General features: G+C 41.3%; 1 protein-coding gene across 1 annotated transcript; it reads right to left on the minus strand.

The window, feature by feature from the left end:
- Positions 1-394: 394 nt before the first annotated feature.
- On the minus strand, positions 395-24,788 carry slc43a1b (solute carrier family 43 member 1b). Its single transcript, XM_067498793.1, has 15 exons — positions 24,540-24,788; positions 23,122-23,280; positions 18,676-18,859; positions 18,523-18,578; positions 18,236-18,312; positions 14,751-14,843; positions 14,149-14,282; positions 12,999-13,141; positions 5,757-5,903; positions 5,511-5,546; positions 4,064-4,193; positions 3,802-3,931; positions 3,633-3,706; positions 3,235-3,358; positions 395-3,111 (listed from the first exon to the last, which is right to left on the minus strand). The coding sequence occupies exons 2-15, from the start codon at positions 23,273-23,275 to the stop codon at positions 2,869-2,871; spliced, it is 1,725 nt and encodes a 574-aa protein (XP_067354894.1). The 5' UTR covers positions 23,276-23,280; positions 24,540-24,788; the 3' UTR covers positions 395-2,868.
- Positions 24,789-24,977: the final 189 nt, after the last annotated feature.

Below are 24,977 nucleotides of genomic sequence, written 5' to 3' on the forward strand. Positions count from 1 at the left end.
AGCAGAATTTAATTAAACCATAAGTTATAAAGTAATATACAGTGGATACAATAAAAGATGTATATTTCACGTCTATATGCATTTAAAATAAATTACCACCTTTCTGAAACATATAAAGTCTTTAAATCAAGACACAGAAACATCACCTACAATTAGTAGGTGCGAAGGCACACTACACTAAACACACACACACACACACACACACACATTACAGGAACTTACACATTATCTATGCTTAAAACATAAAACCTATTCACATCACATTGTAGCAGAAGCCATGTTGTGCTTTCATGTTAATTTAGTCACAACAAACCCCAAAAATCTGTATTAATTGTGTTAGTGTTGTGTGTAACACTCAAAAGCATCTAAAATTGCAAAACAAAAATAAAGCAGGTATAGTCACTAAAATGTGTTTTAATACTGTACAGCACACTTTGTATTATCATTTTTACATTTAGAAAAGTGTTCATGAGAGGACAGTTTTTTGTGACACACTGGCCCAAATAGAGCTGGGATTGGCTACAGTTTCCTAGACTGTGACCCACAAGAACCCACAACAACAGAAAAACTGTACCTACTATCTAAACTGAGGCTGAGCTCATGTGCCAAACTTTAAAGAAAATACTATAAATTAGTTTTAAATAGTCAAATTAACAATAAATCCGATTTAAAGAATCCAATCCCAGCATCACAAACACAATGAGAGAAAGGTGGTTTACTGTGTTAATTGTTAAAGAAAAGCTTTGGCACCATAAAGCTGACAGTATGATAAGTGGTCTTTAGTCAAAATGCAGAAACAAACAAGCTGACAGTTTTAAGCAGCAAGCATTTGTTTCATATTCTGCTCTGAGTGGAACTTCAGTGCTTCAGCAAAGCTAGAGCTTAAGATCTAATCAGCGTATTTTTGGATGCTAAAAGGCCAGATTTTAGGATTTTTTGAAATTACACGCAGCAGTATCCCTTTTTTAGAATCATGTTTCTGTCCAGTCCAGTACTCACTCTGTTTTTAGTCTCTACCAACCATAAGTATATAGTATGACGAGATAGATATTTAAATACTACAGAGCCAAGTCTCAGATACAGTATTTTATGTGGGTTTACAACAATATACTGTATTTATGTACATGTTTATGTACCGTATATACACTCAGTGGCACTTCAACACATACGTGTATCATCCATACAGCAGCTATGCCATGAATTCTTACCCTCTGTTAATTATTGAGGTCATAGTGGGTGTTGGAGTTGTTTTGGCCTGACTATTTGAAATGAATACGGGGACCAAAACATTAGAACCACCTCTTCTTATAATGCACTCCAGTACGACCCCAACGCCGACTATGACCTCAATAATAGACGGAGAGTAGAATTATTAGAATTATTAGTTTAATCTAATAACTGACAAATTACAAAAGTGACACCAAAGTTGGTGTTTTAAACATTTAAACTAAGCCAAGCTAATCTAGTATATACAAACGACCCTGAAACATGAGTGTAAAATCAGTCTCAGATATTACTAAAGTTTGCAGAGGGTTTGGCATCTGGTCCCACCATTATCAGAACTGCTGTTATCGGTCGTTATCAGCACTATAGATATCAAGAAGTACGTCCCTGCCCTACCTGCCAGTAAGCACAGTAGGCTGTCATCATGCAATATCAAGCACCAAACCCAGTGTTTTCATGCTTACAATGGTAAATGTTGGGTAAAAATAGAGTTAGGGAAATGTTAGTGTTAACGACTTGATTTCTAATGAGAGACGAACTAATGTCTCTCTTTTCAACATTCTGGGTTTTGTTTCCCACCCATCCACCCCTGATATCACCACTTTTGCAGATGTTACATGTCATCTAATTAACACACGTTTCAATGATAACCACCTGCAGGCCTTCTGGTAGGTCTGGAAGCGCCTTACTGAAGCCCCCATACAGGATAATGGCTGATAATGACCATTCAGTGGTTTGAGAAACTACCAAGTGATATGATCACAAATGCATAGAGCAATATGGCAAGTACAGAATCACAGAGTGATTGACATTGCAACTTAAAGCAAGGCTTTAACCTTTGTTAAGCAGTGTCCTCTTTCAGCCCTGGTATAGTTGCTGTTTACTAATGCATTTCCATAGATAACAGTATGACAATGGAGGATTATTAAGGTTAAGACTCAGGCCTAATGAAGCCTGACCAACAACAACATTTCTTCCTTGAGAACCTTGTGTACATGCTGTTAAAAGAACTGCAGAACAGCATCTAAGGTTTGTAACAGAAGTGAACACAGCAACACACGGACACTGGTTTTACCAGACAACACCCTTGTGATACTTCAGTCAAAGAAAAGTATATTATATATATAGTCCTAAATGTCTCTCTACAAAAGGTTTTGTTGTGATGATTTGTCAGCTTTCAGGATTACAAATAATGTTTTTGTAATTAGCAGTAATAAGTTTAAAGTAGACATTTAAAACATGTCTAAATTGTCTTGTTATTATGCAATAACAAATAAAGCTCATAATAGGAATAAAATATGTCTTCTGGGATTCATGCTGTTATTTGTCATGTTATATTGCACGCAAACAAGTTTCAAGCACTTTTAGTAACCTTAGAAGCCCAGCTGGAAACACTCAGCTGTATTTTATTGCAGAAATCCTGGTACGGTCCTTCAATTTTTCATTTGTCCAAATAGCTAGAGATTTTCCCAGCAGGAACTTCACCTTAGCAAAAGTTTGCTAAGACATGTACTGTATTCTTTTTGTCTTAATAGGATTTTACCAAGTGCTATAATTTTCAATCAAGAGATGAGGTTGCATTTGTGTCCTCAGAGTACGACTCATTTGTACTGTAATTACAATCCCCCGTAATATACATTGACTTCAGTGCTGTCTATGTAAAACCGTATGACCGTTTGGTGTGTTTTCATTAGATATGAGCCCATTGGCTTGGTTCTTATCAGCTCCACTAGCTGACTGGGTTAGAGGAGCATGCTCTTTGTCTGACTGGCTTGCAGCCAGCTTTTCCTGCACAGCCTTTGCCCTGATCAGGTTTCTACGGTGATAGAACAGATAGCCTGGCAACAGGAAGCCAGCAATGGAGAAGATGAGAAGGCCCAAATTGATCTGTCGTAAGGAGAAACATGTCAGTGCATGGAATTATAAAACCTGTTGTTTGTATTTGCATACTCTTGTCATGTCTGTATGTTTGTGTGTGTGTGTGTGTGTGTGTGTGTGTGTGTCTCCTACCCAGTAAGGATCTCCACTGAGGGGTCCCACCATCAGTATAAAGAGCGGCTGCTGAAGTAGGGCAAAAGCTGCACTAATCATTGATTGCAAGCCTGTTAGGGTCCCAAAGTGGTTGGCTGGATACCTAGAGCAGGATGGTAGATGAAAATTAAAGACAGGGACTGTCTTTATTCATGACCAAATTATAGAAAACACGGCACATGCAGATGACCAAGAGGTGTAGTGATTTCTAACCGACAAGAAATATGAGAAATAAAAACCATGTCTGAACTCAGTGATCTGAGAGGAAGTAAAGTCAGATAATAATTATCTGTGTCTCTCTCCTTTAAAGTGACACATTGCACATGATCCTTAGGCCTTTCAGTTCCGTTGGTAATGCCAATATGTTGATTACTCACACGGCAGCATAAAGACCTCCACAGCAGGAGTGGATAAATCCTCTCACCATGGTGTGAAGAACAAATGACACCATCTAAAAGCAAACACAGCAGGGACACAGATTTAAAGAGGATCATCTGATGTGGGATGTTTAGAGCATCCATTAAAACTCTGTGGTGTTTTTGTAACCTGGACAGGCAGGTTGTCAATCAAGGAAATGATTCCAAAGATGACCAATAGGAGGCAGGTGAAGATGTAAGCTCTAATGGCATTGGTCAGTTTCTGGATCTTTCGGTCTCTTTTTGGAGGATCTGATTGGCTAAGGTGGAAAACATATATAAATGAGGCGCGAAGACTGGAAAGATGTGGACTAAAGAGTTCATGATCCACTGTAACAGTACACACAGTCAGTCAGTGTGTGAGTATTTAAACTTTAAAATCATCTTTACACCTCTGGGTTTGTGTGTTCACGTTTTCCTCTGCACACTCCTTCATTCTCCAGTCCATGATGTAGCCAATCAAAGGACATGTCAGTAGACACAGCAGCTGCATTGTTCCGAAGACAGATGAGTAGAAACCAACTAGAGAGGACATGCAGAGATAAAGAGAAGTCAATAGAAACAGTAGAAACTGCACTTATATAGCGCTCTACCTCCTCAGTGTTCAGACTCACAGCAGGTGTGACTGTGGTCTGCAGAGGTTTGAAGTAACTTAATTGCAATATTTGAGTAAATGTACTAAGTACATATTAATAGTACTTTAGTATTTTTATTTATGCTACTTTTACTTCACCACAATTCAGAGGAAACTTTCAACTTTTACTCCACTGTATTTAATTTACAGCTTTAGTGACTAGTAACTTTTTCAGATCTAGATTCTTATACAAAATACAATGAATCTAATTAACTAATCAAAAGTTGATGTGTTATTATGGATTAACTGACCTTTTTCCATTTTCCATTATTTGATCTAACTTGCATTTGCCATAATTTTACCTTAAGAGTTAATCACCTAAACCTCAATGAGACGTTGACATCTGTATTTTTAACAGCATCAATTTTTTCTTAGTAGAATAGTTTTCTATTTTAAGTTCACTGTGGCGCATGTACTTGCACTGGTGGTGCAGTTTAACTTGATTAAATAATTTGAAGCGTAACTTCTACACGTAATGGAGTATTTTCTGAGGCAAATACTTGCATTTTTACTTGAGTATTGAATTTGTGTCTTTCTACACACGCTGGTGGTTTGGCTCATTAGAGCCATCACTTCATGCATTTTTCTTTCTTTGATTTTAAACCAAACCACAATCTTCAACTTTGACTACTTTTTTATGTGAATTCATTGCCTAAACATACTCCTGGCATCCTCAGCAACCACCTCCTCATTTTTTTCTTAATAGGTTAAACGTATTCATTCAGAATAAGGCAAAATCATCCACTGGTTGCATCCCTAACAAAGATGTATTTGTAAGGAACTGTAATTTATTTAAATGCAGTTTATTTTCCTACAAGAGGAATCAGACACAGATTTACATAATTTTTTTCCCTGCTTTAACATAACCATTGCCAGGGCAGTAACTAGAACTTGCCCTATGAGCAAGTCCCAGTAACTAGTCAGGTCCCATTGGATAACTGTCACAGTGTCTCCACCCATATCCATCAGTACATTTACATTACTTAAGGTTACACTCAGCTTTTTTGAGCCCCTTTCACAAATGCACATGCCAGGGTTCCAAAATAAGTCTGAGGTGGAGGAGAAATCCAGTTAGTCTTCTTCTGAATTTCCAGTAAACAGGTTTCATAAGTGCATGTAAACTCTGTTCCCCGATTACCTGAGAAAGCTGATTTCAGTTTACACAAGTGCATGTAAACATAGTCACTGTGCATCTTGACTCTTACCTTGTTCCTCCACCTCGATCTGCAACTCTTCTGATGCTAAAAGAGAGAGCAGCTTTAGGTCAGGGATCCCACAGGCCCCATACAGTATTTGAATGTAGTACAACATACTAGTGACAACATCAGGGTCATTAGTTTGCTTAACTAGTTACTTTCTTTACTGACAACTAAGTAACACAGACTGTTAAGTGTCCTTGTGATTGTTTTGTGTACTAGCTACTTTAAAAAAAAACATATAAGATGAGTTACGGTTGGGGTCACCATGGGTGACCAGAAATTCCAGCATCTTGTTCATGGCTCCCATGAAAAATATGAGCCTCAGTTGGGTCATTGCCATGGTGATGATACTCCACAGGAAGATGGGGGAGCACACAGAATGACAGAGTGGCACCGAGCCTGAAGAAGGAGAGAGAGAGAATTTGTGAAAGCAGACTTTAGTCCAGGTATAGTTCACTGGCAGTTAAGATCTGTGGGAAATTCCACAATCCCGTCTAAAAAGCCTTCCTTTTTGCTTTATTACTGCCTAACATGGAGGTGGTGTGACATTATTCTTATAACTTCAGAGTTTAATGGAGATGGCCAATAAATGAATAGGCATTCTTAAAGGTCTTAATGCACTATGTAGTTTTTCTCTGCCAGCAGAACCAGTTTGAAACAATCCCAGAGACTGAAAAGTGTGAGGCAGCTGGATGACAGTAATGAAGTGAACGCATGATGAGTGACACTTTCAGTTGAAGCCTCAGGGAGTTTCACACTAGACCAGCTTTAAAACCAGTTTACTTATCACACGGAGAACTTCTAAAGGGCTGCATTCATTTGCAACTGTGGCGTAGTTTTAAATATGTAATATTTACAAGTTTGGGAGGGTCAAGTAATTATAGTGGCCCCTTCTCCCTGTACAGGGCACTATGTAGTGTGTTCGCTATTTTGTAGTAGTGTTGTAATGTTGAGTGTGTAGATCTATTCACTACATAGTGCACTCAGGGTAAAAGAAGTGTACATGGCACTACTTTCTGCTAACAGTTACACAATGCAATAATACCGGTTTTAGAGATGAGAAAAAAAACATTTCTCAGATCAGTTAGTGAGGATGCAACGTGAAAAGAGTTCACTCACTCACCACTGAGTGAAGTACTTAATGTACATTATATAGGGAGTAAGAAATGAGTGAGTAGGGAGTGATTTGAGACACAGCAAGTGTTTAAGCATTATGGCTAATTTAGGATACAGCTCAACCCCAAGGTAGGAACTGAAGGTAGGAACTGAAGGTGGGAACTGAAGGTAGGAAGTGAAGGTAGGAAGTGAAGGTAGGAAATGAAGGTAGGAACTGAAGGTAGGAACTGAAGGTGGGAAATGAAGGTAGGAAATGAAGTTAGGAACTAAAGGTAGGAAGTGAAGGTAGGAACTGAAGGTAGGAACTGAAGGTGGGAAATGAAGGTAGGAAATGAAGTTAGGAACTGAAGGTAGGAAGTGAAGGTAGGAACTGAAGGCAGGAACTGAAGGTAGGAAGTGAAGGTAGGAACTGAAGGTAGGAACTGAAGGTAGGAAGTGAAGTTAGGAACTGAAGGTAGGAACTGAAGGTGGGAACTGAAGGCAGGAACTGAAGGTAGGAAGTGAAGGTAGGAACTGAAGGTAGGAAGTGAAGTTAGGAACTGAAGGCAGGAACTGAAGGTAGGAACTGAAGGTAGGAAGTGAAGTTAGGAACTGAAGGCAGGAACTGAAGGTAGGAAGTGAAGGTAGGAACTGAAGGTAGGAACTGAAGGTGGGAAATGAAGGTAGGAAATGAAGTTAGGAACTAAAGGTAGTAAGTGAAGGTAGGAACTGAAGGTAGGAACTGAAGGTAGGAAGTGAAGGTAGGAACTGAAGGTAGGAAGTGAAGTTAGGAACTGAAGGCAGGAACTGAAGGTAGGAACTGAAGGTAGGAAGTGAAGTTAGGAACTGAAGGCAGGAACTGAAGGTAGGAAGTGAAGGTAGGAACTGAAGGTAGGAACTGAAGGTGGAAAATGAAGGTAGGAAATGAAGTTAGGAACTAAAGGTAGGAAGTGAAGGTAGGAACTGAAGGCAGGAACTGAAGGTAGGAAGTGAAGGTAGGAACTGAAGGTAGGAACTGAAGGTAGGAACTGAAGGTAGGAAGTGAAGTTAGGAACTGAAGGTAGGAACTGAAGGTGGGAAATGAAGGTAGGAAATGAAGTTAGGAACTAAAGGTAGGAAGTGAAGGTAGGAAGTGAAGTTAGGAACTGAAGGCAGGGACTGAAGGTAGGAACTGAAGGTAGGAAGTGAAGGTAGGAAGTGAAGGTAGGAACTGAAGGCAGGAACTGAAGGTAGGAAGTGAAGGTAGGAACTGAAGGTAGGAACTGAAGGTAGGAACTGAAGTTAGGAACTGAAGGTAGGAACTGAAGGTGGGAAGTGAAGGTAGGAACTGAAGGTAGGAACTGAAGGTAGGAACTGAAGGCAGGAACTGAAGGTAGGAACTGAAGGTAGGAACTGAAGGTAGGAACTGAAGGTAGGAACTGAAGGTAGGAACTGAAGGTAGGAAGTGAAGTTAGGAACTGAAGGTAGGAACTGAAGGTGGGAACTGAAGGCAGGAACTGAAGGTAGGAAGTGAAGGTAGGAACTGAAGGTAGGAAGTGAAGTTAGGAACTGAAGGCAGGAACTGAAGGTAGGAACTGAAGGTAGGAAGTGAAGTTAGGAACTGAAGGCAGGAACTGAAGGTAGGAAGTGAAGGTAGGAACTGAAGGTAGGAACTGAAGGTGGGAAATGAAGGTAGGAAATGAAGTTAGGAACTAAAGGTAGGAAGTGAAGGTAGGAACTGAAGGTAGGAACTGAAGGTGGGAAATGAAGGTAGGAAATGAAGTTAGGAACTGAAGGTAGGAAGTGAAGGTAGGAACTGAAGGTAGGAAGTGAAGGTAGGAACTGAAGGTAGGAACTGAAGGTCTGAAATGAAGGTAGGAAATGAAGTTAGGAACTAAAGGTAGGAACTGAAGGCAGGAACTGAAGGTAGGAACTGAAGGTAGGAACTGAAGGTAGGAACTGAAGGTAGGAACTGAAGGTAGGAACTGAAGGTAGGAAGTGAAGTTAGGAACTGAAGGTAGGAACTGAAGGTGGGAACTGAAGGCAGGAACTGAAGGTAGGAAGTGAAGGTAGGAACTGAAGGTAGGAAGTGAAGTTAGGAACTGAAGGCAGGAACTGAAGGTAGGAACTGAAGGTAGGAAGTGAAGTTAGGAACTGAAGGTAGGAACTGAAGGTAGGAAGTGAAGTTAGGAACTGAAGGCAGGAACTGAAGGTAGGAAGTGAAGGTAGGAACTGAAGGTAGGAACTGAAGGTGGGAAATGAAGGTAGGAAATGAAGTTAGGAACTAAAGGTAGGAAGTGAAGGTAGGAACTGAAGGTAGGAACTGAAGGTGGGAAATGAAGGTAGGAAATGAAGTTAGGAACTGAAGGTAGGAAGTGAAGGTAGGAACTGAAGGTAGGAAGTGAAGGTAGGAACTGAAGGTAGGAACTGAAGGTCTGAAATGAAGGTAGGAAATGAAGTTAGGAACTAAAGGTAGGAAGTGAAGGTAGGAACTGAAGGTAGGAACTGAAGGTGGGAAATGAAGGTAGGAAATGAAGTTAGGAACTAAAGGTAGGAAGTGAAGGTAGGAACTGAAGGTAGGAACTGAAGGTGGGAAATGAAGGTAGGAAATGAAGTTAGGAACTAAAGGTAGGAAGTGAAGGTAGGAACTGAAGGCAGGAACTGAAGGTAGGAAGTGAAGTTAGGAACTAAAGGCAGGAACTGAAGGTAGGAAGTGAAGGCAGGAACTGAAGGTAGGAAGTGAAGTTAGGAACTGAAGGTAGGAACTGAAGGTGGGAAATGAAGGTAGGAAATGAAGGTAGGAAATGAAGTTAGGAACTAAAGGTAGGAAGTGAAGGTAGGAACTGAAGGTAGGAACTGAAGGTGGGAAATGAAGGTAGGAAATGAAGTTAGGAACTGAAGGTAGGAAGTGAAGGTAGGAACTGAAGGCAGGAACTGAAGGTAGGAAGTGAAGGTAGGAACTGAAGGTAGGAACTGAAGGTAGGAACTGAAGGTGGGAAATGAAGGTAGGAAATGAAGGTAGGAACTGAAGGTAGGAAGTGAAGGTAGGAACTGAAGGTAGGAACTGAAGGTGGGAAATGAAGGTAGGAAATGAAGTTAGGACCTAAAGGTAGGAAGTGAAGGTAGGAACTGAAGGTAGGAACTGAAGGTGGGAAATGAAGGTAGGAAATGAAGTTAGGAACTAAAGGTAGGAAGTGAAGGTAGGAACTGAAGGTAGGAACTGAAGGTGGGAAATGAAGGTAGGAAATGAAGTTAGGAACTAAAGGTAGGAAGTGAAGGTAGGAACTGAAGGCAGGAACTGAAGGTAGGAAGTGAAGTTAGGAACTGAAGGCAGGAACTGAAGGTAGGAAGTGAAGGCAGGAACTGAAGGTAGGAAGTGAAGTTAGGAACTGAAGGCAGGAACTGAAGGTAGGAAGTGAAGGTAGGAACTGAAGGTAGGAAGTGAAGTTAGGAACTGAAGGCAGGAACTGAAGGTAGGAAGTGAAGGTAGGAACTGAAGGTAGGAAGTGAAGTTAGGAACTGAAGGCAGGAACTGAAGGAAGGAAGTGAAGTTAGGAACTGAAGGCAGGAACTGAAGGTAGGAAGTGAAGGTAGGAAGTGAAGTTAGGAACTGAAGGCAGGAACTGAAGGTAGGAAGTGAAGGTAGGAAGTGCTTGGCCTCTGCTGTTTTACTTGTGAAAACACTGTCATGTTTGGTGATTTAGTACTAAGTCATATATATATATATTTATAAGATGTTATAAACTTAAAAATGATGATGATTTCACTTATTTTACCAACGTAAAGTGACCTAATTAAAGCACAAATTGTGGAATTTTGCTGACTGCTTTTCTCCAGTAACCAAAGCAGAAAGCTTGCTGTCACACTGCAGTGATCTAATTACTGCTCCCAGACGTTTACACCATCACATAAACAGTAGTATCTGTTAGACACATTCATATTTGTTTAATTACAACCTTGTTTGAGACAGTGAAACATGTTTAAACTTGCTTAAAAAAAAAGAAAATTTTGGATTTGATTCTAGCCTAAAGTGTTTTTTTAATGTGAGGGGACACCAAAGTACTTTAAGTTCTATATTGTGAAAATTCCGCACTTTTGTGTGTTGGTGACTTGGAATCCTTAGTTTGATGGTTTAATTTTTTTTATTGTGCTAAAATGTGTGTCAGCCCTCTGGCTGGCTGGTCACATGAAAGGACTAGTAGCTTGTTTCTGTGACTAGGTCAGACTGGCAGCCTTACTGACTGGCCTCTGAGCAAGAGTCAGCTTGTTTTTCTTGGGGCAAGACGGCTCTGTGGGATTCACTGGCAAATACAGTGGAACAGAGAGATATTAGTATCCAAAAGCATAGCATACAGCAAATCACAGAGTAAACAATGGAGTGACTTTGATCAGGGACAACATGTTGTAGGATTAAGGTTGTGAAAGGATTTTGCTTCTTGATGCCTGGGGATTAGACTGGGACCATGCATCTAAGGATAAAACAAGCCTGTGTCTCCACAGATGACAGAAAATGACGGAAGGGAACGAGAAAAAGATATGAAATTAGCATTTTCCTGTAAATATGTATGAATTGATATAAGTAGTTTACTGTAAGATTCCTGAGGTTGTGAGGTTTAAACAGGAATAGTTGGTCACTGTCACTTAAAAACTCAATGACAATAAACCAAAATAAGTCGAGAACAAATCAAAACTCAGGTTAAGACCAAAGCCAACTTCTGTGATCTCCCTTTACCAGCTGACTGTACAGCCAGCATCTTCGAAACTGTTTACAAGCTTCAAGAGATTTAAAGCTTATGAACTCTTTTTTAAAGTGTATGCCCTTGGCACAAAAACAAGAAAATCGACAAAGCCTAGGTGTGTGAATGGACGTGGTGCATCAGGGTTGGTAATCCAGTGTTGGGCTGCCAAGCCATGATTGGATTTAGACAGAGCAGGGAGGCTGAGTCTGTCAGAACTAAAGAGGACACTCTGCGATAGAGCCAACAGTTGAAACAGATGAAATAGAAAGAAGACATTGTTCATTTCATCCTTTATGGTTAATAATATCCTTTAAAGATTCAGAGAATCCGGGGAAATCTCTGCGACAAGGGACAAAAAAAAACTACTTCAGTGCTTCTGATCTTCAGGCCTTCAGCCTGTTTAAATAACGGACAGAAGTCTGTGGTTGAAAACACTGCGTGAGGTCAGAAACACCTCTGAAAACCATTGTCACTGAACAGTCTCTTCTGTCTCTGCATCCACAAATGTGAAAGCTAAGGTTACAACTTTACCAGAAACAACCATATATAAACAAGATCCAGAGACCCTGCTCCCTCCTGGTTTGTGCTGTATTAACATTTACTGTACATTTGTGTCTGTAAAGGTTCTCAGTCATCCAGGTTTGTTTTTTTAGGTTGAGTCATGTCAACTGGACTTATTTCTTCTTTGTTTGAAATATTTTAATACTAATCCAAGCAGCTTCTTCAGTCTGAGGGAAATTACAAGTGTGTTTTCATGGACTTAAGTAACCAGGTTACAGTCGGCTTTCTCTGGAAAGCCTATTTCCTAAGTGTCATGTAAATGGGAAAGCTGGTTTTTCCCAGGTTGATTTTTTCTGCCATTTATATGCGTAGCCAGGTTTCTAATCAGCTTTCTCAAACTGTGCAAGTGCAAAACAAAAGGCTGCAGAAAGAAACGTGCTGCTTGAGTGAATGAATGAAAGTAGAGATTGCTAACGGGTTAACGGGGTTAAGGGGGCAATGCTGCCTCATTTTTAAAATAAAGTCTGCCTGACATCCGATAGAAGATTCAACTCACACAAAGGGCTTTGTACAAGTCTAAATAAGTCACTTCTTTCCCTCGTGGATTTTTAAAATTCAGACTGTTGTGTCTCCTTTTTTTCCCTTTCTCTTCCCCTGCACTGTCACTCAAACTCTGGCCTGTTCTCACTTCTCCTATAATCAACCTAATGAGCCTATTTAGGCCGATATCCCTCAGACCGAAAAGCTACTTGGATGAGTATTAAAACATTTCAAACCAAAAGGAAAGAAGTCCAATACATTCATGTAGTCATTGGGCAGATGCTGTTATCCAAATCAACCAGGAATCAATACATTAAGCTTTTGGTTCATAAACAAATACCAACTGATCCACAGCTGTCAGATTTGAAATTCCTTCTGAAAATCATGGACGTTCTCCATGCTGAAGAGGACAGTTACAGGGCCAGAGTCTGTGGTGGTGTTGCACACTGCAGAGATGCAGATTCTGTCATGTAGAAAACTTTCACTTTGGCATTAAATTGCAAATGAAAATTTTTTTTTCATAAAGCAACCAGAACATTTGATATGTTGTCTTTGCAATTAACAATCAAAAAGAGGTAAATGTTTACAGAGTTCCAGCTTTTTTGGAAAACACGGTTACATCAATGAAGGTTTTCTTTACCTTTGGCTGCGCTCTGGGAGTCTGTCTGCTCATACTCTGGCTCCTTGCCTCCCATTGTGTCTTCTACAATGGTCACATGAGTGACGTATCTGTCTCCTGTCATCTTGTCCTCTGTCACAACTCCACTCAGCTTCACCTTTTTGCTGCCAAATGAAGTGAGCGAAGTTGAATGTATAAGAAGACTTTTAACCCCATAAAGTGTTAAAATATCTATGACAACTTGACAACTATTAAAAGTTTTGACAGCCAAAAATGAAAACAAGCTCAGAATCAGTGTGTTCAGTAGATTCCAGAAGTCTACTTCTAGATGCTTGTGAATGAATGTTAGAATGTTTGGTGAGACCAAAAAGAGGGAAGGAACTATTCAACACAATGACTTTAAAGCTGCACTGTTCAATAAAACAGTTGCTCTTAGCTCCAAGAATCTGAATATCAATCATTCATTAACCAGGCAGACCCAAACATGACATCATCATCATCATTATGAGACAATGGGCTCCATGCACCAAAGGGAATGACCCCCTACCCGTCCTTCATAGGACCCCCAGACTGAAACCAACACAAAATGACTTTTTTTGTAACTGTCTTTCATTCTCTTTAGGGCTGTTGTACATTTCTTTGAAAGTCACTGAGATGCAAACAAAGATGTCCCCCGACCCCCAACACATATGCAACAGCTTTAATGTAGTTTAAGTAGATGAGTAGATTAGTAACTTTAACAACGCTCTGCAAGCAGAAAACAACAGGAGCCTTGTTCTCACTTTATTTAGCAGGATAATGTTACAAAGCCATATGTTCTCTGGTTCAATCATAAATAATCATAAGCTAATTAAAATAGTTCTTATCACCGTAATGTTTTAACCTGCTCATCTCATCTAAGTAAAAATGCTCAGCATTATTCTCTATGATTCCAAACATGGTCACATTGTCCACAAATGTTACTACTTCAAAACCTTTGTATGTTGCATGATAACCAGCAGTGTACAGGGTGAAGGGGAAAAAGTGTAAAAATACCAGATAGCAGATAACTGAGGTGCACAGCATTTAAGGAGTGTTGGCACTAACATATCTGGATATGGTGCTTTATTAATTCTCTCTAAATTTCACTTGAGCCCATCCTCCAACAGCTGGAGCTGCACAGTGTACTGACCTGTATCTGATGTCTTCGGGTGCAGGGAAGGATTCGGTGGGCCAGTTTAGGACGCAGTTGAGAAAGACCATGCAGGCCATACCTGACCAAACCCACATGATAACGCGGAATGAGACGCCAAGGTCATAAATCACCTGAAGATGAGTGTGAGGGTTGGCAGGGAGAGGAGGTGTTGAGGGTGGGGATCCGGGTGCGAGGAGACAGACATATGAACAGATGGAGAGTTGTTGAGTGAAGGTAGGAATGAATAGAATGAGTATTTTAAAATAAAGCTTTTTTATTGCTCTCTCTAGTTTCTTTCTCCTATTGCTCAAGTATTATTTATTTATCATGTAGTTCTCTTTTCTTCTCATTCTTCTCTCCACCCTTTCCCTTTTGCAATTTCCTTCCATTTTTTCACCCATAATCTGGACCTTTATGCTTTTGAAATTCTTCTCTCATTTGTCCAAATGTCATATTTTACCAAATGTCATAGAAACACAAACATAGAATAAGACCATAAAACCTTCTCCCACATGTTTTAGTTTTACATTTTCAGTGCTGTTTTAACATGGACATTGTCTTTTTCTGTGTTCAGTGTTAAACCATTCAATGATGAGAACCTTGACAGCAGGGAAGGTGACAGCTGAAGAAGCGTAAGAGCCAATCATCAGGGAAAGGATGGTCGATCGAACGTTCCCAAACATGTTTGCCAGCTACATGACAGGGACAGAAACCAAAGAGTGAAATCATTATGAATGAATAGTTATCTTCATCAGTCAGCGGTAAATGAGACTCATTATTTCATGCACGCTTTGAACGCCGATATCAAGCTTCTGCTCAGTGATCTTTGACCTTTTTTACTATTTGTACAAAACATCATAAAACGGAAAACTGACTGAAATAAATCGTTGTTATTGGTAAATTAATCCACAGTAGCACTTAGATCAAATTAGATCCAAATGCAGTTTAAAAACGTAACCAGTAAGAGGTGCTGCTGCTTTTTATATACACAAGGTTTCAGCTCAGTGGTGGAAGTAGAGTTGGTTTAAACACACACACACACATGCACACACACACGCACACACACACGCACACACACCCACACACACACACACACAGGATTGTTATTGACATAAGACAAACCATCCCAATACCAACCCTACTGACACTAAACCCAATTCTAAGTCTCAACCTTGAAAAGGGACGTTCAGACTTGTTAGGACCAGCAACACATCCTCACTTCACCATAAGGCCCTAAATCGGTTCGGGAAAAAATTAATTTTTTGGCCCTTTCTAATAAATACAAGTGTTAGAGTTAATGCAGCAGAAGTCTCTCAACACTCTCTCTTATCCCCACATACACACACTGATGCAGCCTCTGTGCATTTACCACCCAACATGACCGCTTGTCATGTGTGTGAGTGTGTGCATGTGAACATTTGCTGGTCATGCAGACACTCAGCTTTGGAGTGTGTGTGTGTGTGTGTGTGTGTGTGTGTGTGTGTGGGGGGGGGGGGTTCTACAGGCTTTGGCTCTAATTATAAATGCAGCTGGGGCACTGCCAGTCTCACTCCTCTCTGCACGTGGCTCACTCACACTTACACGCTCATTTTAAACTTACTGCTCATGCCACTTTTTTTGGATGACTGTTCATTTCTATTCTAGAATGTCACCAACTGCATTTCCAAAAGGATTTTTGTGCTGACTGCACTAAAAGTGACCCTGGAGATAAGGCCAAGATGAATATTCACACTGACTGAAAGGCAGTGTTTGAAAGTAAGTAACAAAGTAACTAAAAGCTCCTCTAAAGCTCTTGGTCTTGGTCTGGATACAGTTAGAAAATGACTGCTCCAGAACCTGAGTGCTTTTACTGGACTATAGTCCGTGAGCATGTTATCAGAACTACAAGCACTAACTAAGGCTAATGTGTTAATCATTTGATTTAACACAACTGAATCTAATCTTAGTACAACTTATACTTTAATTAAATCTTAAATGTTGGATTTGACATGAGGCCACAATAACAGACATCGCTACAACTATATTGAACAATGGAGGCATTGATATTATTCTTTAGTTGTGTAAACGCCTTAAAATGTCACTTTGCCATTAAACAATTGACACAAGTAACTTGAAAATCCGTCTTTTGTGTAGTAAGTAATCAAGCTGTGAGTGACTGTAGTACTTGTAAAATTTATATTGATTATCAAAAGTCAACAGTGTATTTCTCTGTGGCTCTGGGAGGTGGGTTCCCTCTGATGTCACACCTCTCTGTTCTCTATGTCCAGGAATGTTTTCATGTTGTTGTACAGTAGCTTTGCTTCCATCTCTGTTTTTCCATTCTCATCTGCCCTCTTTTCCACAGCTCTGCAGTTTTTCCGATCTCTGTACCATCTGGCTCCACATCCCAAAGCTGCCTTTTATCATTCGTCCTTTCCTTATTTTTCACTGATACAGTTTTATCATATGACATATGAACCTAACACGATTCTCCTCCCACATGTACCTGTTACTTTCCCAGTAAATATTTTGGTGCCTGTATTAGACAGATCTTTATTCTAGTCAAGTGATGTGATGAGGTTAACAGTCACTAATACAGTTTGACTGTGTAAAAATACTCAAATACCAATGACGGCTCTGGTCTGCTCAGGGGGACTAAATAATTAATGGTAATAGACATAATTGATGGTTTGAATTGATGGTTTAGGATCAGATGCTATTTCAGTTTTAATTCCTCATGTTGTACCATCACATAGTGATGTAAAGACAGTGAATGTTCGTAATCCAACTGAGCACTAGCACATGTGGCTGCTTCCTTCAGACAATAAATGTCCTCAGCCCATCAGTCCTCAGAATGTGTGAATCAGCTCTGTCTATTAGCTCTGTCCAAGTTCTCAGCATAGTAGCACCAAGAACTGGCTTTGCCCTGATCTACATCTCCCTCTTTCTGAGCGCGTTGGCACAGAGGGAAGGAGAGGGAGGCCACACCAAGTTCAGGGATGTCTGGATTCTACCAGTGAACTGCAGAGTCACAGTCAGTGAACACAGTTTGTCTCTTCACAAATGTTAAAGCTAAAGTTAAACCTCAAGCACGCAAAGAAACAACTATATATAAAGAAGATCCAGGAACATTGCTGCCTTCTCGGAATCGGAGCTCATTTATAATGAACTCTAGGAGAAACTCTGCGCCCTCCATGCTGAAGAAGAGAGGGACCATCTGACGCAACACAGGAAGATCTTTTCTACAGCAACACACTGTTAAAGCACTTGGTTTTTTCACACAGTATTAATAGAAAACGTGATGCAAAACAGTAGTGAACAGGCCGATGTCCTGGCTGTTTTAATACATATTGCTTTCATAAAGAAATAAAGGTTTCTACATTTGATAAGTTGTGTTTATACTATTTAAAATCTAAAATAAATTTCAATCACTCCATTCTATTTATTTACATTTTAGACATTGTCCCTATTTTCTGGAAGCACAGCTTGTACAAAAAGTGCTGGCTGATGGTTGGGCTGGATGGGAATGTCTGGGGTTTATATCAGGTAGAATTCTCTCTGAGATAACACGTACCAAAGCAGACACACACACACACACACACACACCTCCTGACAGTCCGCAATGACAGCTGAAAGACCTAAATGACCATGTCAAATCCCAAATGTTCTCTAGGTCAGGACGTAGGAGGAAGAGAGAGGGACAGAGAGAGACGGGGTTGACAGGGGACATAGCTGTGGGTGGGTGTGTTAAATGCCCAGGTTTTTGATTGGCTGAGAGGCTGCAGCAGAATTTAGAGTGCAAATAGAGTAAGTGGAACTGCATGTGCTCCTTTCCAAAAAACACACACACATCACACACACACAAAACTACTATAGGCTGCGTGTAGTGCTGCTGTGCAGGTTGCACTACTGGATTTTGTATGTCACGTCTTAGAAAGGTGTCCAATCACACAGCCAGGAGACACAGAACAGCATTTATAACTGTCATTTGAGTCCAGCAGCAGAGACGTGAACATGTTGCTCTCATCACATAGACAGTGTCTCCTGCTTTTTAATTTATGAGATGAAACAAATGTGTGTTTCATGTTCTGAGTGTGAATCGTACTGTGAGTGAGGTGAATGTCAGGCAGATTCCTCCAAAGCCGTTGAAGGAGACAGCGAGGAAGATGAGGACAGACAACACTGTGGGAACAAATGAAGAGCAGCAAATGCTTTAAAGGAGTTTCACTCATCATTCTCCACCAGACATGAGTGTTCCCGACATGTTGTTTATCATTTCTGATTTAATAGAAATGTCCAGGAGAGTTGCCCCCAGAACTCGCAGTGAAACCAGTGTGTAGTTGCAGGATTGGACTGAGATTGGATTCTGGGTTTGGTCTAAGTTTGTCTCACCTTCAGGGTTGTACGCAGCAGCAGCTATCATTGCACAGGATGCTGCAAAACAGGAACTGAAACACATACAGTCACAGGACGTCAGAAGACGCGTGGAGTGTTTGGATTTGAAATCAAGCTGATTATTGTTGTTCTTATTAATATCTGTCATACCTGCCTATGAGCCTCAGTGGCCGTGGCCCATATCGATCCATCAAGATCCCCAGGGGCAACGTGGCGGCACTCAAGAGGAAGGAGCCGATGGTGAACCCAAGATTCAGAACCTCCTCCTGCTCCACGCAACTCGGCCAATCATCGCTCTCCACTGATGTCTCATTAGTGTGGACGGTGTCGTTCTCTGAACGGCATCAAACAAAACACAAGTCAGGAGATGCTAAATAGTTTTAATTATGACAGAGGGCGGCTGTGGGGCAGGAGGTAGAGTGGTCGTCCACCATTCCCACAGTTAGGTTGATCCCCCAGCTCCTCCGGTCACATGTGAGTGTAGGCCAGTTGCTCCACTATCATTGTGTGAAGCAGTGTAAAGCGCTTTGAGCACCAATAGGCAGAAAAGCTCTATATAAGTGCAGAACATTTAGATGCACCACTAGTTGTTGTTGGTGTTATCAATCCGACTGATGATTTTGGGGGACAGGAACTCAATGTGCAATCAAGAGGAGAGTTTCCGATTTGGGGAGCTCAGAATCGTCTCTCTGCTCTTTTTAAATGATGTGGTTCTGTTGGCTTCATTTAACTGTGACCTTTGACATGCACTAGGATGGTCGGCAGCTAAGTATGAAGCGGCTGTAAAGAGAAACAGCCTCTGTAAGTCTCAGGCATTTAGGTTGGGAGTGAGTCGCAGGCCTGGATGGAGTGTGAGTGACTACAGCAATGCAGATGTTGTACCAAACTATGGTGATGAAGAGGGAGCAGAGCTGTGAGGCAAAACTCTCAGTTTACTCTAGCAGTCAGTCTATGTTCCGACCCTGACCGATGGTCACAACCTCTGGGTAGTGCCAGTTCAGGTGGTTTGGGGAGCTGATCGAGATGCCTTCTTGGCATATCAAACTGGTTGGAGACCCCTGTGCAGACCCAAACCACGCTGAATGGATCTGGCCTCTATGTTAACTACATATCCATCCCCAAGTACAATTACTTGTTTAGTTTTGGGATATTCAAACTAATCTCACACTGCTAATTTTCAATTGTGTTTTGGCAAACAGAGATCAGCCGTTTTTCTCCGTCTGAACTTTATTACTGCACTGAGAGGACTAGACATCAAAATGTCTGAACTTTTCCTTTGGGTTGTTCCCTTTCAGGGCTCACCAAAGTGAATCATGTCCGTCCATCTAACTCTGTCCTCTGCATCCTCTACTCTCACACCAACTAACTTCATGTCCTCCCTCACTACATCCATAAATCTCCTCTTTGGTCGTCCTCTAGACCTCCTGCCTGGCAGCTCCAACCTCAGCATCCTTCTACCGATATATTCACAATGTCTTCTCTGAACATGTCCAAACCACCTCAATCTGGCCTCTCTGACTTTATCTCCAACACATCTAACACGAGCTGTCCCTCTGATGTCCTCATTCCTGATCCTGTCCATCCTGTCACTCCCAATGAGAACCTCAACATCTTAAGCTCTGCTACCTCCAGCTCTGCCTCCTGTCTTTTCTTCAGTGCCACTGTCTCTAAGCGGAACAACATCTCTGGTCTCACCACCGTCTTGAACATCTTTCCTTTCATTCTTGCTGATACTCTTTGATCACACAACACACCTGACACTTGTCTCCACCCGTTCCAACCTGCCTGCACTCGCCTCTTCACCTCGTTTCCAGACTCTCTGTTGTTTTGAACCATTGACCCTAAGTCCTGAGTACTTTGCTACTTCCTGCTCCACACCAGTCACCTCTTCTACTCTTCGTTCCCTTTCATTTTTCTCATTCATCAACTCTTCAAAGTTCTCCTTCCATCTTCCCATCACACTCCTGGCACCTGTCAATACATTTCCATCCTTATCTTTAATCACACTAACCTGCTGCACATCCTTCCCATTTATATCTCTTTGTCTGGCCAACCTGTACAAATCCACCTCTCCCTCTTTAGTGTCCAACCTAACATACAAGTCCTCATATGCTCTTTGTTTGTCCTTTGCCACCTCTACCTTCACCTTACGCTGCATCTCCCTCTACTCTCTTCAGTCCTCTCAGTGTCCCACTTCTTCTTAGCTAATCTCTTTCTCTGTATACACTCCTGAACTTCCTCGTTCCACCACCAAGTCTCCTTGTCCACTTTCCTCTTTCCAGATGACACACCGAGTTTCCCTGATCAAATTAGCTGTAGTGGTCCAGTCACCTGGAAGCACCTCCAAACCACCCAGATTCTGTCTCAGCTCCTCCCTGAAAACTACACTACATTCAACCTTTTTCAACTTCCACCACTTCATCCTCTGCTCTGCCTTAGTCCTCTTCATCTTCCTCACCACCAGCATCATTTTACACACCACCATCCTGTGTTGTCTGGCTACACTCTCCCCTACCAACACTTTACAGTCACTTATCTCTTTCACATTACAACATCGGCATAAGATGTCGTCCACCTGAGTGCTTCTACCGCCGCTCTTGTACGTCACCCTATGTTCCTGCCTCTTCTGGAAGAAAGTGTTCACTACAGCCATTTCCATGCTCTTTCCAAAGTCAACCACCATCTGACCTTCTGCGTTCCTGTCCTGAAGACCAAACCTGCCCATCACATTCTCATCACCTCTGTTCCCTTCACCTACATGTTCATTGAAATCTCCACCAATCACCACTCTCTCATCTCTGTTGATGCTCTGCATCACTTAATCTAACTCACTCCAGAATTTCTCCTCCTCTTCTAACTCACATCCTACCTGTGGGACATAACCACTCACAACATTGAACATCACACCTTCAATCTGGTAAATGGTTGCTTATATAGCACTTTTATCCAAAGCGCTTTACAATATTGATTTCCATTCACCCATTCACACTCACACACCGATGGCAGTTGCAAGGTGCTCACCTGACCCACTGCGAGCAACTTGTCTTGCGAAAGGACACTTTGACATGTAGCCGGGGATCGAACTACTGACCCTGCGGTCCATGGACACCTGCCTTACCAACTGAGCTACAGCCACCCCATATTTACAGCTTCAGACTCATCCACCTGTCTGATACTCTTTTCACCTCTAGAACATTCCTCACAAACTCCTCTTTCAGGATAACCCCTACTCCATTTCTCTTCCTATGTGACCCATGGTAGAACAACTTGAACCCTGCTCCTAAGCCTCTAGCCTTGCTCCCTTTCCACCTGGTCCACCCTTCCTTCTCTGCATCATGTCAACCAACTCTCTATCCTTCTCTGTCATAGTCCCAACATTCAAAGTCCCTACTGTCAGTCCTACATTCTTAGCTTTCCTCTTCTCTCTCTGCCTACAAACACACCTTCCTCTTCTCCTTCTTTGACTTCGACCAATTTCCACCGGTACCCTGTAGGTCAACAGCACCGGTGGTTAACCGTTGTTAACCCCGATCATGATTGGCATGTTTAATTTGGCATGTGTTTTACGTCGGATGCTCTTCCTGACACAACCCTCCAGACTTGGGACTGGCACAAGAAGACACTGGCTTGTGTCCCCTTGCAGTTGCATTTCAAAATGTCTGAACAAAAGCTAATATTACCAACTAGACATGTCCCAATTTTTCAATCAGACCTGAGTCCTTTAAGACACTTTTTAATAAATGTTCATATACATAGTTAAATATGTTCTCACCCCTGAACATATAACAAAGGGGACTTTTGGTCACGTTCTGCATGGTCATCAGCAGTTTGATCATTTTCTCATAAGCTCTCTATTAGTGGATTTTATTGCAATTACTTTATTAATTAATATAAAACCTTCAGAGAGGAGGAAAGAGAAAGAGTCGTCCCAGCACTGCTTTAAGTTACAGTAGCTGCTTGTGAAAATCAAACTCAAACTTGATTTATTCTCATTCATTCTTGATTCATTGATTGGACTCCAGGTTTGAATCAGAATTTGTATGTTTAGTGGGTTTGTTCAATGAAGACATAAAACATGACGGAACACTGCTTGTGCTCTATCAGCTTAGAAATAGTGACCAATCAGAATTTCAGTTGTTTCTGCTTGATACTATAAACCGATACCTGAAGAGCTGAGCGGGTGGGGGAGTGCAGGGAGAGGGTCTGCTGGTGGAGCACACCATGTCCTTTTAAAGTATATTAACAACTGCAAAATGTCTTAAAGTCTGATAAACCTTTACCCTCCTTCTCTTCAAATATGTTTTATCAATAAATTACCCTGATTGACACAATTGGCACTAGCAGTTTCTCGGATGTTGCAAGATACAAAGACAGATGGCAGGAAACTACAAAAAACTATCACAAGCACCTCTAAAGAGAGAAAAACTAAGTTCGTTAAGTTCCCTTTGAGACAGATCAGTCACATTAAAGTTCACTTCACAAACTGGGCTCTAGAAATGCAGCTGATAAACTTGATGTACAGTATTTTAGTAAAACTGCAGAAGCTTTGACAGAACTACATCTTAGAGTGGACTTCTGGTGGGATGGTGGTCTTACTGATGCAAAGGTGGGAATAGAAGCCTTCGTTTTTCAGCATGATGAGCAGTGAGCCCCAGCCCAACAAAACAGCAGAGAAGAGCAGATTCTCTATGATGGCTGTAACGGCCATCCACCACCTCCTCCTGTAGGCCTGGGCCAAGCTGGGAGCCATGGCAGCTGGAGACACACACAAGAAGAAGAAAACATCAATCCACTAAACATTATTACTTATTGCTTCCTACTATTAACAAATTACTAGAGATGCAACTTAAAGTTGGGCTTAGTGTAATGTTAGTTTTCCTTCAAAGTGCAGCAGATGTACACATCAGTCCCGAGTGTGCGTATAAGAATATTGTTTCAACATGAATGTTGCCCAAGGTTTCACATGACAGCTTCTGGTGAGTGGTGCTGAATTTAAAACGTTTAATCACAGTGGATTAGTAAAATGGCTGCAGCTACATTGTGTGCAGCCATGAAACCTGAATGGAAGCACGAGAAGTAAGCGGCAGGAAGCTAAGACCACAGAGGGAGAAGCCTGACCTCATTTGATCCTTATCTGTAGCTGGAGTTGTCAAATGTCATGTACTGGTCTAACTCACGTGCAGCCACACACACACACACACACACACACACACACACACACACACACATTGAAAGCTTCAGGTTAAACAACAAATGAATAATCAAATGTTCTTCCTGAGCAGAGTGTGTAAATATTTGCTGGCCTGAATTTAAAACTGTTGCGTGTGTGTGTGTGTGTTTGTGGTTTGCGTGACGTCTGCACATACTGACAAACATGGTCCTGGTGACCACAGAAATAGCCACGCTCCCTATCTGTAATGAAATCCTATGCTGTAAAACCACTGTAAAGTCAAATCAAACACTGACACACAGTTGAAACGGGATAAAACCCACACAAACACGGGGAGAAAGAGCAGTTAGGGATTTGAACCTGGGACCCTCAGTGCTAAACACTAAACACAGTGTTGAGCTTAGATGATGTTATGTTGTAATGTAAAGGGTTAGAGTTTTGTTTAATTCACTATTGAATCCCTGGACTCCCTGGATCTTTGTAAACCGTCCGTTCACTCCCACTGTTCTGTGGGTAAATATTAGGTTATTGTTTTTGCTACAGTTGCTATGCATCAGACACAAAATTGGATTAATGTTGGTGGTTGCAGTCGTACTTTTTAGGAGGCCACACACACACACACACACACACACACACACACACACACACACACCTGGACCCCGTCCAAAAAGTCTTTATACATTTCTCCTCGAACAGTAAACAAAACTGATCCTAAAGCAGATTCCAGGACATGAGCTAAACTCACCAGGTCTAGTATCAGTTAGCAACATTAAAGTCTCACCACAGACTGTCAGCAGACACATGAGAACAATTACACATTCACAACATTTTGAAAGTCACTTACTTTACAAGTTGTTCTGTGTTTCTATGCTGAGGAGTCCACCTGTTCTCTGTACCACTACGTGTGGTTCGGGAAAAAGTTTAGTTCTGTCTTTCCTTTGTTTCTTTTTTCTTTTCTTCCTTTACCGCGTAGCTTTCATGTGTGAGATCCTTCCCTCTGTGTGACAGCTGTATTAACTGGCACATGTGCACTCACATTGACTTTCTCTGTGTACAATGTGTCTATAAAAGGAGCTCAAGTCTCACCCCCACACTACACACACACACACACACACACACACACACACACACACTTTAACTGTAATGGAGCAGACATCTTAGTCTGAATTAGTCCATACGTAATGTGTCTGTGTGGTTTGGTAAAAATAATGACAACCTCTCTACTTCTAATAATTTAGTTCCTGGAGGTTAGTTCCTGACTTGTTCACTGTCGCCATCATGT

This window comes from Channa argus, chromosome 3 (assembly GCF_033026475.1).
Source record: "Channa argus isolate prfri chromosome 3, Channa argus male v1.0, whole genome shotgun sequence".
NCBI lineage: Eukaryota > Metazoa > Chordata > Actinopteri > Anabantiformes > Channidae > Channa > Channa argus.